Below are 14,178 nucleotides of genomic sequence, written 5' to 3'. Positions count from 1 at the left end.
CTGGTTGACAGAGATGCTGACAGAGGTGCTGATGCAAATGTCAAGTCATAATTGACAGCAGTAGCTAAACTCTTAGAGTGTGACCACGAGCCTTCAAGTATCGCAGTGTGGTTCTCGACCAGTTCCTGCAGCTTCTCTCAACTGAGGGCAAATCAGAGACTTTCAACTTTGAAGTTTACGAAGCTCTGGCTTCTGACAGGGACATTCTGGCCTCTTAACTTTGAGCTGTAAAAATATTCACAGAAAATTCTGAAGAGGAAACATGGTCTTTGAATCACCTACTTCCTCCAGGTGTATGAAAAGAGTGATTTTATGTCTAGTAAAGACTAGGAAACCAGAGAGTAATGTGAAAGATGATGTATTTCTGGAACTTGTTGCAGAATGGTGATTTCCGTGGTCCATGCTACGCTCTGTTGATGAAGAGCAGGCGGTTGCTTGAAATTGGAGGGCTGAGTTGTGTCTTCTGAGCCTCTCCGGGGCTGCCTCCTCCTTAGCTGGACTGTCAAGGGTGGCAGGCCGTCCGAAGTTCCTGTGGGGAAGAAGGCCCTAGTAGATAGGACGCTGGTAGCGTGCAGTGGAGGCCATGGGCCCCCTGCGGGAGGACCGCCAGGAAGGGGGCGTCTGCCCCATCTGCCAGGAGTGCCTGAAGGAGGCAGTGCGCACCGACTGCGGCCACCTCTTCTGCCGGGCCTGCCTGGCCCAGCACCTGGAGAAGGCCTCGGCCTCCGGAGTCCACAGCTGCCCCCTCTGCCGGAAGCCCTGTTCCGAGGGGGTCCTGGGGGCCGGCTATACCTGTGACAGCCACCAGAAGAAGGTGTGCTGGTTCTGTGAGGAGAGCAGACGTCTTCTGTGCATGGAATGCCGGGTGACCCCTGAACACAAGTCTCACTGTGAACTGACCATTGAAAATGCCATCAGCCACTACAAGGTAACTCGAGGTCATTGTTGCTATCCCCCTGCCACCACCTCCCCGAGTTACTCCTTTCTACTCCCTGTCCTTGATCCCAGGCATGTCATAGAGGTTCAATAACTGACACTTGTCTTTGTTTCTTCTGCTTCATCCTGTTTTAGACCTTTGTCTTCATTTCCCTGTGTATATCTTGTTACTGATGTTAAAGTTTCAATGTATTAATACAATGAATCCTCAGTGAGAGGAGACACTGTCACGTGACATCAGATTCCCAGGAAGCATGACCTCCTCACACTTTTCATCTGTAGTACGAAGGAGCTGGACTAAATAAGGCAAAACCCTTTTAATATTAAGACTATATGGTTCCCTTGATTGATAGTACTAGGATATTGGCCAGAAACATAATCAGGTTTTGTTGATGTTTATTCGCTAAGTCATAGTCCGACTTTTTTCCAACCCCATGGACTGTAGCTCTCCAGGCTCCTCTGTCCATGGGATTACCCAGGCAAGAACACGGGAGTGGGTTGCCATTTCCTTTTCCAGGAGATCTTCCCAACCCAGGGATCAAACTTACATCTCCTGCTTGGCAGGGGAATTCTTCACCGCTGAGCCATATTTACATATGTTACCAATTATCCTGTAAATATATTGAAACTTGGAAATTAGTACATGATTCTCTCTTTTCCTTCTTCCTTTGTCTTTTTTTCCTTCCTTCCTGTAGTAACTATTTTTATCTTATTTTTAAAAACTTTTATCATCAAAGTGGTACATTCAGATAACACTGTAATGTATAAAGTCAAAACTAAAAATCTTTCTTCCTGTTTTCCCCCATTCTCGGCCCCTAGAAGTAACCATTGTTAGATTTTTGTGTATAAATCTTTCAAAAAATTGTGTGTGTGTGAGCACACTGTCTAAAACACAGACATATAAGGATTCTCTACATATCTTTCTGTGACTCATTTTTATCATCTAAAAATACATCTTGGACATTATTTCATTTTCCCACCAGTACCTTTAGATCTTATGAATTCAACAACTGCATGGTGTTCAGCTCTATGAATGTACCATAAATTGGCTGGTATTGAGTTATCTATACATTACTGTTTTGTTTTGAGATCACAAGAAATGTTGCAACGAGTATCCTTCAACATTTATTTTAAAGAACTTAGAATATCCAAGATATATTTTGATGAAATAATAAGATAGCCTCCAAATTATAATCAGTTTTCCTGTCATCATTTATTACTGAATAACCCATAGTCCCCCACTGATTTGAATCCCAACTTTGTAATATGCCATGGTGCGTATAGACTTGCATATTTTCTTGACTCTATTCTATTCTATTTCTGCCTGGGTGTAAAACCATTCTTAAAACTGTCATTTTCCAATGTATTTTAGTGTCAGGTAGGTCTTAGAACTGTCAGAATATTCTTATTTTTCAGAATTTTTGTGGATATTTATATATGCCTATTTTGCCAATTAGCTTTAGCATTTTTCAAACCAGTCTTCCCCCTCTCCCACTCCCAATTTAGTTTCCCTTTGATTGGATGGAAAATTGACATATTTTCACCATGGTGTCTTTCTATCCAATAATGAAGGATGAATTTCCAAAGCTTTCTTTTAGATTCTTGACTTTTTGAACACATTTTGAAACAGAATGAGAAAGTGAGGAGTCCAGATCAAGGGTGACTATGGGAAGAGAGAGAAATAACTCAGAAAACCAAAGAGGCCAAGTTCTCTAGTTCTAACATCATCCCCTCTAAGTGTGGGGGATCACAGGAGGGCAGAGGGAGGCCTCCCACCTGCTGATGGGCCAGTGAATATATGGGAAAATCGATTCACTCACTCAATGATTTATTCAGGTCTGCTTTGCGTATGATGTCATGCCAGGCATTGTTGGAACTATAAAGATGATTCATAATCTCTGTCCTCAAGTCTACCTTTAAATTATGACAGGGAACCTGAAGTAAATAAAGAGCAATATTTGTTTAAGAAAGACTTGAGTAAGTTCCTGCAGTGTATCAGTAACTACCATGCATGCTAGGAATACAATGCTGAACAAGTCAGATGCCATCCCTCCTGCCAGGGATTTTCCAAAGAAAGACAGGCAAGAAATCAAACAAATGACAAGTCTTGTATGATCTAGGAAGAAAACAAACAGATGGAGAGAAACGGGTGACCCATGCGGTCAGTGAGGGCCTCACGGAGGAGGTGGCACTGGTGCTGAGACCAGGGAAAAGAGAAGGCGGCCAGTGGGAAGACTGGGCAGGAGGAGATTCAGATTGGGGAGCCCCAGATCTGGAAATGTCTTGTTGTACTTGAAGAGTTTATAATTAGAGTGTAAATTGACAGCATCTACTGACAGATTAGAAGTGGGGTGAGGGAATGAAGGGAATCAAAAGATGACTTCATGAGTTTCTAGTGTGAGAAACTAGATGGATGATGGAAAGATAAGGGCTGAGGAGAACAGGTTTGAACAAAACATCAAGTTTCATTTAAGACAAGTCTAGTCCAAGTTGAGACACATCAAAGCAGGATCTTAGATATGCAGCTGGCTAAGAAATCTGAATCTCCAAAGAGAGTCTGGGGTAGTATTCCCAGAACCTAGGACAGGGTGCCATCAAAATAAAGATAATGTTTAAGGGAATTCCCTGGCAGTGCAGTGGTTAGGACTCCATCCTAACCCTCCCTGGTCAGGGAACTAGAATCCCACAAGTCACGCAGAGCAGTCAAAAAAACAAATGAAAGTAAATAAAATAAATTTTAAAAGATAATATTTAAAACTAAGGGAATTGCTGCAATATCCCCAGGAGAGAGTCTAGGGAGAAAAGAGTTTCCAGGGCAAGGTCCTGAGAAAGGCCATCACTTAGACATAAGATGGAGGGGGACCCAGTAAGGGAGACTTGGACTGAGCCACTAGCAAGGCTTCAGAAAAGCTAGGGAAGTGGTGTTCCAGACGCTAAGAAAGAAGTGACTGCAGAGTACATTGAATGATGCTGAGCCATCTAGTTAGATGGGCGTTGGCAAAGAAGTGGATGCTGGGCTGGGAGGGGGCACACTCTTTCCATTGAAACAGTGGGGAATGAAAGAAGGCATCTGCAAGGGGAGGGAGTCTTGCAGTTTGGGAGGAGACTCACGTGTTGTGATTTGAGCCACTGAACTGAACTGAACTGAATATTTGAGAAAGAACACCAGCTGTGTGGTTAGAGGTGGGGATGTGAAAGGTTTGAAAAGAGTGAAGCTGTGGTAGGTCAAGTTTGGAAAAGTGAATCTATCTGTGAGTGAAACTGAGTGGGACTGGAATGCGGCATGGAGCACCAACTTGATTTTTGAAACTAGGGATTTAGTGTTTTCTGTTCGAAAGTTATTATGCAGTTTTGATACTTACTGCTTTTTGATTTATTTTTAAATGTAGTAGCATCTTCACCAAATAGTAATTTTTGTCCCTGATATTCTTGCTGTCTTTTCAGAAGGGTTTTCTTATGCAATGCTTCTAAGCATGATGGAGAAGTCCATGAAAGTTTAATTGGTATCACACTAAATTTGTTGCCTACATTAAGAATTATTACTTTTATGGGCCTACATGGTCTTGACCAATAGCGGGATATATTAATATCACTAAGTGTTTTCCTTTATGTCGGTGAATCAGATGTTACACTTCTTAATTTAAATCTCATATTGAGAGTAGCCACTCCAGTTCTCTTGCCTGGAAAATCCCATGGACAGAGGAGCCTGGTAGGCTGCAGTCCAAGGGGTCGCTGAGGGTCGGACACAACGGAGCGACTTCACTTTCACTTTTCACTTTCATGCATTGGAGAAGGAAATGGCAACCCACTCCAGTGTTCTCGCCTGGAGAATCCCAGGGACACCAGAGCCTGGTGGGCTGCCGTCTATGGGGTCGCACAGAGTCGGACACGACTGAAGCAACTTAGCAGCAGCAGCAGCATATATTTTATAAGAGTAATTTTTTTGGCAATTGGTACATTGTAGATCCAAATGAGAGTCTTTGCTGAATTCATATATCCTTTAACTTAATTTCCTGACATTTTCTATATGTATGATCATGTGGACATTGTCAGGTTTAGTCATCAACACCATTTTTCTTCATAAAATATAATAGACTATACCTTTCTTATCTATATTTTGGGACTTGTTCTGTAAGGAGCATGTTTTTTGAAAATTGGTCTTTTTGGTTTTTTGGTGACTGTATAGGGAAAGGTAACTTTTTGCCTTCTAACCACTTTTTGTTTGATGCATATTGTTAGTAAGTCATTTGAGAGGATTTTCAATGTTGCTAGGTTCTCATGTTTCATCACTACTTACTGCCCTTTTTGGTCAAAATTTTTTTATTGTGAAATCACATTTTAGGATCACAGACTTTAAAAAAGCATTTATTAATTCAAAACAGATCTTGAACCATTGCTTATCTTTCAATTTGTCTTTTTTCTCTCAGACTCCTTGAGGAATATTTTAGTAAGATAAAAGTTAGTAGAATTTTGCTTTTTAATTTTAATGAGTACCTTATTCACATAATATGCACACACTAAATATTATCTTACTGCAAAACTGGATGAATAAATATTTGTTTTTAAAAAGGACTTTACCTTATTCATTTTGAATACCGTAAATGATAGATCTGAATTATCTTTGATTATTTCATGCATTTATCTTTATTGCTGCTATCTTTGCTTCCTTTTTTATTTACCCAATGTTCATAGTTGACTATAAACTCTTCATTAAAGCTACTCCAGAATACAGGACTGTGATGTTTTGAACCAGATCTCAGGAACAGGCCTGACTTTGACAGGCAGAAACAGATAGCATTTCTGGCAGAGGGAAGTAAAAGAGAGGTGTGGCTATATGGGGCGTGTTCGGGAAACCACAAGCAACTCCATTTGGCTCCTGTGAAGAAAAGGGAGAAAGTAGGGAAAGGGAACACAGAAAACATAATTGGGTTATTGGGGAGGGGGGGATCTTGGATATTGGGTTAAGGAGTTTGGGCTTATCTTTGAATTAGAAACTCTTTTGAAGACAGGAGTAAAACAGATAAAAGACAAAACATGACTGAGATTTCAAGTTGGATGACAGGCAGAATAGTGGGTCCAAAGACAGAAATATGGCACTCAAGAGTAGTGGATTGTGAAAGAGGGTGGGAAAGAGGAAGATAAGTTTGATTACTCCAGACTGAGTTTGATTATTCCAGACTGAGTTTGATTACTCCAGACTGAGCTTGAACTGCCAATAGAGCAGTGGGAGATACTTAGGTCTCAGCTAGAAATAGGATTGACTGTTAGGACAAACATCTTTCAGGAAATTATGATAAAATCTGAAGCCTGACATAGTTCAGCAAAAGAAACGGGTTAAAGAAACAACCTCGCAATGGTCAAGGAAGGACAGGGTGTGGGAGGTGGGTAGAATGGGGTGGGGAGAATCACATCAAAGAAGAGGAGCCTGAGAAGGCACCTCTGAAGTTTCTTTCCTGGAGTTCACTGGTGACCTTGGAGAGAGCAGTTTCCAAAGAGTGATAAGAAGCAAAGGCAGATGCTGGGAAGCAAAAGGCACGAGGATGTGAAGACAGTGAGAACCGCCTACTCCTTCAAGAAATGTAGTTGTGACACCAGAGAGAGTAAATGGAAGGGGTAACACGGTGAAGGTTATTTGCTTGTTTCAACTTTGTGAGACCTGAACTTTCATGCTTATACAATTCTCCACCCCACCTGAGCCTCCACCTTCACCAGCGAGGCCCCTGAGTGAAATTCACATGCCCTTCCTTCTGTTTTATTCCTTCTCTGCTGGGAAATGCATGCAGGTAACACCCAGTGATGTGACAAATTTTTAATAAATTCTGAGTGACATCACTGTCTCTTCTGTTTACTCTTTGTTTGCTTGAATGTTCTTGCTGATGTCTCACCCATAGCCCTTTGACTTTGGTTCTATCTTCTGAATCTCAGGTCCAGAAAGAACTTTCAAAGTCATCTTATCCAACTCCAGCCTCTCCCTGTACCTCTCCAGTGATGCAGGACACTTCTTTTCCAAAGAGGAAGTGAAGCAAAATGACAGGGGAAAAAAAAATATCCCCCATGAACAGCCAACAACAACGAAATCCCCTCTCCCCCATTTTTTTTCCACCTGAGTTGAGACGGATTTACTTAGTGAAACACATACTCTTCAGTTAATTGCACACTCTTATCTTTAGTCCAGGCTTCCTTTGTGGCTCAGTTGGTAAAGGATCCACCCCCAATGGGTTCGATGCCTGGGTTGGGAAGATCTCCTGGAGAAGGGAATAGCTACCCAATCCAGTATTATGGCCTGGAGACTCCCATGGTCTGTACAGTATTCTGGCCTGGAGAATTCCATGGACTGTATAGTCCATGGGATCACAAAGAGTCGGACACAACTGAGCGACTTTCACTTTCTACCTTTAGTCCACAAATCCCGTTTTTGTTTTGTTTGTTCCATTTAATTTAATCACTGTTCCTCTCTCCTCCATGGGTAACTGCTTAGTGTTTGTTATATTTTCATTTGTAGACAGTTTGCAAAACACACATCGCTGCACTGTGTGTTTATATATTGAATTAACAAAATTACATGATGGGACTCATCTATTTCTTTGTTCCCCCTCAACTGGGCCCCTTGTGGGATCTTAACTTCTGAGCAGATATTGAACCTATGCCCTCTGTGGTGGAAGCGTGGAGTCTTAACCACTGGACCACCAGGAAGTCTCTACTTCTTGCTTTCCATTCTACCATGATTTGAGATCAGTTCACGTTTTGTGGGTCACACGGTCCATTGTTTCTGATAGCTGCCCAGTGTTCCAGAGCAGACACCTTCCTCATTTTACCCATCCATTTCACAGGAACGGACTCTACATGATTCCAACTCTGTTACCACGAACAGTGCTGTAGCATACACAGTATCTTAGAACCTGAGTGAGGAATTCTCTGGGATTTTTACCCAGAAACGGGACCACCAGATCATAGAGGAAAGCACACCTCGGTGGCCAAGATCCTCAACAGAATGCTATGCTAGTGCACCTCTCACCAGCCCGCAGTGTGGTTCTCACACCCACGTACATCCCACCTTCCCCAGGTGTTATCCGTTGTCTAATTTTTTAGTAATCTGATAAGGGTCAAGTAATATTCCTTTGTATTAATTTCCATTTCTCTAATCACTGATGAGTTTGGGCATCCCTTCTTCTGTAAATTAATTGTTCATATTCTTTCCCAACTTTTCTTTTGGTTTCCTGTCTTCTTATTTATTTCTAGGCTTTCCTTTTATTTATTTATTTATGTATTTATGGCTGCACTGTGCAACTTGTGGAATCTTAGTTCACCAACCAGGGATTGAATCCAGACCCACGGCAGTGAAAGCATTGAATCTCAACCACTGGGCTGCTAGGGAGGTCCCTAGGCTTTCCTCTGATGTCCTGTATATAATAAGTCTCTTGTTGGTTTTAGACATTGCAGATATTATCTCCTAGTCCATCATTTCTCTGTTAGTTTTCTCCATAGTGTTGTTATTGAACAGAAATATTTAATTTTTAAGGTCATCAAATTAAATCATTGTCTCACGGTTTGTGCTTTGGGGATTTTATTTAAGCCAAATTTTCCTTACCCCCAGGCCACAAATTTATTCTTTAATATTATGTTCTATTAACTTTATAGTTTTCCTTTCATGCTGTCTTTAATCCATCTAGAGTTCTGGATAAGCATATGGCTTTATTTTTCTCTGTTGTTGTAAGCCAGTTTCTCAACACCATCTCCTACAGATTTTGTCTCCTCTCTTACTGATCTATATACTACTTTTTATTTTCTTTTCTTTCAGTTATATTGAGATATGATTGACAAACAGTAGTATGAAAGTTTAAGATGTACAGTGTAATGATTTGATGTATATTCATAACAAAATGATTATTACAGTAAGTTTGGTGAACATCCATGATCTCTTATAGACACGAAATTAAAGGAATTAAAAAAAGACTTTCTTGTGATCAGAACTCTTAGGATTTACTCTCTTAACCACTTTCATATATAACATACAGCGGTGTTGATTATATTTATCGTGTTGCACATCCATCTCTAGTACTTATTTATCTTATAACTAGAAGCTTGTACCTTTTGACTGTCTTTATCCAATTCACCCTCTTCCTATTCTCTACCTCTGATAACCACAAATCTGATTTCTTTCTTCTGTTTGTTCATTTTGAAAGTACAATTGACCTGCAATAATATGTTAGTTCCTCTTACACAGCATGCTGCTGCTGCTAAGTCGCTTCAGTCGTGTCCGACTCTGTGAGACCCCAGAGACGGCAGCCCACCAGGCTCCCCTGTCCCTGGGATTCTCCAGGCAAGAACACTGGAGTGGGTTGCCATTTCCTTCTCCAATGCATGAAAGTGAAAAGTGAAAGTGAAGTCACTCAGTCTTGTCCGACTCTTAGCCACCCCATGGACTGCAGCCCACCAGGCTCCTCTGTCCGTGGGATTTTCCAGGCAAGAGGACTGGAGTGGGGTGCCATTGCCTTCTCTGCTTACACAACATAGTGATTCAATATTTTTATACATTTCAAAATGATCGCCAGGACAAGTCTAGTTACAGTATGTCACTATACAAAGATATGACACAGTTACTGACTATATCCTCCACACTGTACATTTCATACCTGTGACTCATTTCTTTGTAGTTTTTCTTTTTAAAGTCTTTTGTAAACATGGGTCTCTCCCTGAGCTCTCTCTTCTTTCATTATCTAAATGTTCTTGCCCCAGCACCATACTGTTTTATTGCTAAAGCTTTGTACGCCCTTTTATCTAGCAGGGCAAATACATTTTGTCACCAGTCTAAAAAGGGATGACAAGGAGATTGTTTCTAGAATCTTTCGCTGTCACCCCCACCCTGTACCTTTCTTCCATTTTGAGTGATTAAAGGCCTGTGTTGATATCTGTATCAGCTTTGTTTATTTTTGCCTCCTACATAGTTTTTCAAAAACCTGAAAGTAAATTTTTTAGAAACTGAAATCATTCATTATATCCTTAGTTTCCCGGACACAATGACCCATCCAGACACTGATTTAAGATTTAGAGAGAGGTCCCATGCCTTCCTGGGCTACAGGTTTACCTCTAAGAGAGGATTCTTGTCCATCCCAGCCAGGGTGGGGGAGTGGTACCAGAGGCTTTGCATCTCCTAAGTCAGTTCTCACTAGATTGGCTTCACTTGTTAATGAGAAGTAGTAAGAGTTGCCAGTGATCAGCACAAAACTTTTAGGTGTTGGGAGAAAAACACCCTGAAGTCAGAGTAGAAAAGATTCTGTTACTATCTGTTATTCCTGTATAGTTAAGGCTTAAAAAAACCCAAACTACCTCTTTTCACCATCATTATCCATTAAATAAACTCTTGTATTTCTTCCCCCAAGGATGACACATAGAAAGCTGCCTCTTTTTAGGCAGAATTTTCCTTTAGCCTCATCCTGGGATCAGGACACCCACCACTCCCCCAATGTGTTCCGTGGGCATCACCCTCCCCCATGGTCTCATCATCAAGCATGTCTGTCTCCCTAGGAACGACTCAACCGCAGGATCAGGAGGCTCAGAAAGGACATCTGTGAACTCCAGCGGCTCAGAATTCAGGAGGAGGAGAGACTGCAGGAGATGCAGGTGGGTTTCTTAGAGTCTCAGGAAGGACTCCAGTCTGGCCATCTGTCTGTCTGGAGCAGCCTGCTGCAAGGGGAGTGCCTGGAGGCTGGAAACATGGGTGCTGGGCTCCGTCTTGGGGTTTGTTGGCTGAGTGGCCCGGAGCAAGTCAAACGCTCTGAACTTCATGTGGTTTATATGATCAATGAAAGCCAGTCCTGCTCCACCTGGTTCAAGGCAAGAATCAGAGACAAGCAGACTATCAATTGAAAATTACTCCGTAAACCGTAGGTTTCTTTGTCTCTGACCATCTACCCTTCTATCTCTCTTGCTCACTTCAGTGTGGGGTCTCTCCTCACGTTATGACCCAAGAGGGTTAAAAGGCAGTGGGAGGATATAGCAGAGTCTGTGCGTGTGTGTGTGTGGGGGGCGGTTTGGGGGTGTGTGTAACATGCATGTGTGGATGTTCACAAGGGTGTTAGGTGGGGAGACGGTGTCCCAGCATTTTTGAAGAACATGGCTGCCTCTTTAACACCCATGACAGGTAGAGTCAATGTTTCGAAGGGAGGAGGACTGAGAAATCAGCATTCTCACTCAATGCTCAGAGGCGGAGGGCTAGGCGGAGCCTTCTGACATCAGATCTTACAGAATTCCTTTTCTGGAGTTTCAGGCAGACCATGGGACCCACAGGCTAGAGGCTGAGCTGGAGCAGCAACCCCACACCAGAAGACAGCTGGATGCCCCCGCTCAGCGGCGGCCAGACCAGCGGAGGGATGTGTCAGCAGAGCTGTCCAGAATCCCTGACATCTCCAGGGCATTACTTCAGTTCAGCAGCCTGGTCACTGATCTGGAGGGGATGGCCAAGAAACTGGACACCAGCCTGCTGAAGGTGCGTGGGTGCCTTCCAAAGCCTGGAATTCTCCCCAAATAGTGGGCAGCCTACCCGTAGTATCCCTCTGGGAGGTGTAAGAAGAGACTTCTCTGTGACATGTGGTGGTGGCCTGTCCAAGGCTGCCCAATGCTGCTGCAGCAGAGTGGGTACACAGAAGGGGTGCACCCCTCCAGTCCTCAAGGTGGCAGTCCCGAGTGCCATCCACTAGTGGGGTGGAGAGGGGACTTGGAGGGAACAGGAACCTGAGAACTGATGGTGACTCTCACTCTTTCTCTCTCCTAGGATGCCGGTGACCTACTGAACAGGTATGAGCTATCCCATCTCCCTTCCTACCTGTGCTTCCACACACAAACCCACATCAACCTAGATGTGTGTGGGGGCTTTCTCAAGGTCAAGGAGTTCCACTGTTCCTTTAACTTGCATCTTCATGCTACATGGACAGTGGAAGAGTCAACAGAATATACTGAAGGATTTTTTGTTTCTAGGAGTGCTCCAGAGCAATTAGAGGCTATTTATCCCAACTTAGAGAAAAGAATCAATGAGTCACTTGTCCAGCCATCCTCAGCGGCTCTGACCTGTTCATCCCTGGGCCATCTCATCTCAGACTCACCTCACCCTCCTGGCTCTCCTTCCCCTAACCTGTCCAGCCTCCCATTAGGTCTGCCCGATGGCCCCTCAGACCTGCCATCTCCTGAACATGACCTCCATTCCTCGTCACCAGAGCTGTGACCTGATGCCTGACCCTCAGACCCCTGGACAATAGTCATAGCCTCTCTCCTGAACCAGGCTTGTACTCTGGCTCCCGCTGCAGAAGTCAGGACCCAAGACCTCCGTTTTCCTGTGAACTGATGGTAGCACCCATCTCTCACCATCTCATATTGAAATGGGAGCATCATTTGAATGGTATGAGCTCACAATGGTGAGACCACATCTGCATGTGGAGCCTGCACATCTGTTGGAAGGAACATTTCTTATGAGCTCCTGTAGCACCTGGTATCTGTACCACTCGTCTGGCACTTGTATTATTTTTGTGATGGACAGACTCTACAGTGACCTCTCGTGATTCTCCCTTCATGGTGTTCATACCCTTGTGTGATCCCCTCTCCCTGAGTGTGAGCAGAACCTGTGACTTGCTTCTAATCAATGGAATATGGCAAAGGGGATGGGCTGACACTGCACGGACTGCATTACACAAATGGGACGCCTCCTGTTAACACTCTCCCTCTTGAGATTCTCCTTGCTGAACTGATGATGTGAGTGACTCTGGGGCCAGCAGGCAGCTTCCCGGAGCTGAGAGCAGCCTCCAGCCTTCAGCCAACAGGAAGCAGAGGCCCTCAGTCTTGCAGCTGCCGAAAAATTAATCCTGCCAACTGCCTAAATGAACTTGGAAGTGGATTTTTCCCCAGTCGAGTCTCCAGAAGACAACCCAGCCCAGTTGACACCTTGATTGCAACCTCATGAGACCCTAAGCAGAGAACCCAAACTTCTGATCCACAGAAACTGTGAGGTAACAGATGTCATAGAAACTATGATATAATGAATACAGATCAATGAATAGTACCTTTGTATATTAATTATTTGTGCATCACTTCTTTGGGTGAGTAATAACAGTGACCCAACCCACATCCTTCTCACTTGTCTGATGTATAAAATGAGACTATTTTTTTAAATGGGACTATTAATAATACCTACCTCATAGGGTTGTTGTGATCATTAGATGAGTTAATATATTAAAAAATGTTTATTTACAGTGACTGGTCAGAGTGAGCTCTATATGTGTTCGTTATTATTACTAACATTTTTTAAATCTTTAATTCTTTCTTTGAGAACTACTTGTGTCCCCTCCAGCACCCTCACCATAGCTTCCCATGAAGCTTGGTTAGTGGTGGAGAAGTCCCATTTTCCTTATTTACATGTCTGATCTTATAATAAACTTTTCTGTTATTTGAACTAACTTGAGTGAGTTGCCATTCCTTTTACTAGAAAGAGCTGCTACAGTGTAAGCTGTGAAAAAACCAAGTGTGCACAATCCTCTGAGGGTGTTGGAGAGGGTGATGGGGAGCTTGGGGCTCTGGACTCCAGCACTTCCTGGAGGAGGGAACCTTGAGACCAGACTGTGACAAGCAGAGTGTGGAGGCTCATGGAGCTACCTTATCTTGACGTCACCGTGTTTTAGGATCAATCCACTTCCTCTGCACTGAGTCCACACTCCAAACAAATGAACTTCAATTACCCTGCAAGTGCTGATAGACCAACACGAGTATTTTCACTCACTAGCAGTTTTATTTCTTAGTGTAAGAAATATAAATTCTATTTCTGAATCCAAGTCCCTTGTTAGGAGCATGGCCAATAATAAAATATTCACACCTACCGGGGGACCCATTTCTGAACAAGGTAGCCTGGTGGCTAAGAGCTCTTGGGTCTGACATAGATCAAAATCCTGGGTGCATGATTTTGGCTGAGCAAGTGCCCAAAATTCACCAGACCTCAGCATTTTTAACTTTAAAATGTAGATAATAATGGGAGCTACCTGGCAGGGTCACTAAGATTAAGTGACATAATACATGTAAAGTCCTTCAACAGGCCAAGATCTCTCTTTAAGTTCTAATGTATTCTTTAAATATATATACATTTTTTTTAATTGGAGGATAATTGCTTTACAATGCTATCTTGTTTAGGCTGGGATCTTCATACACATTTACCCTAGAGGCTAATCGTCATTTTTAAAAACACAACTAAAACCAGTGAAAAAT

General features: G+C 42.9%; 1 protein-coding gene across 2 annotated transcripts; it reads left to right on the top strand.

Moving 5' to 3' along the window:
• Nucleotides 1–390: 390 nt before the first annotated feature.
• On the top strand, nucleotides 391–13,342 carry TRIM40 (tripartite motif containing 40). 2 transcript variants are annotated; one of them, XM_070778264.1, is made up of 5 exons: nucleotides 391–928; nucleotides 10,462–10,557; nucleotides 11,204–11,422; nucleotides 11,708–11,730; nucleotides 11,911–13,342. In XM_070778264.1, exons 1-5 carry the CDS (start codon nucleotides 584–586, stop codon nucleotides 12,152–12,154), a joined length of 927 nt encoding a protein of 308 aa, XP_070634365.1. In that variant the 5' UTR covers nucleotides 391–583; the 3' UTR covers nucleotides 12,155–13,342. The 2 variants fall into 2 exon arrangements, with proteins under 2 accessions (XP_070634365.1, XP_070634364.1); XM_070778263.1 differs by having other exon boundaries at nucleotides 11,708–13,342.
• Nucleotides 13,343–14,178: the final 836 nt, after the last annotated feature.

Source organism: Bos indicus, chromosome 23 (assembly GCF_029378745.1).
Source record: "Bos indicus isolate NIAB-ARS_2022 breed Sahiwal x Tharparkar chromosome 23, NIAB-ARS_B.indTharparkar_mat_pri_1.0, whole genome shotgun sequence".
In the NCBI taxonomy this organism is placed as follows: domain Eukaryota; kingdom Metazoa; phylum Chordata; class Mammalia; order Artiodactyla; family Bovidae; genus Bos; species Bos indicus.
The sequence above is the reverse complement of the archived record's forward strand: the minus strand, read 5'-3'. Positions and strand labels throughout refer to the sequence as shown.

Coding starts and splice junctions, on each gene's coding strand:
- TRIM40 (XM_070778263.1), top strand. CDS start 584: ATGGGCCCCCTGCGGGAGGACCGCCAGGAAGGGGGCGTCTGCCCCATC. Junction 10,558..11,203: donor AGAGACTGCAGGAGATGCAG/GTGGGTTTCTTA, acceptor CTGGAGTTTCAG/GCAGACCATGGGACCCACAG. Junction 11,423..11,707: donor TGGACACCAGCCTGCTGAAG/GTGCGTGGGTGC, acceptor TCTCTCTCCTAG/GATGCCGGTGACCTACTGAA.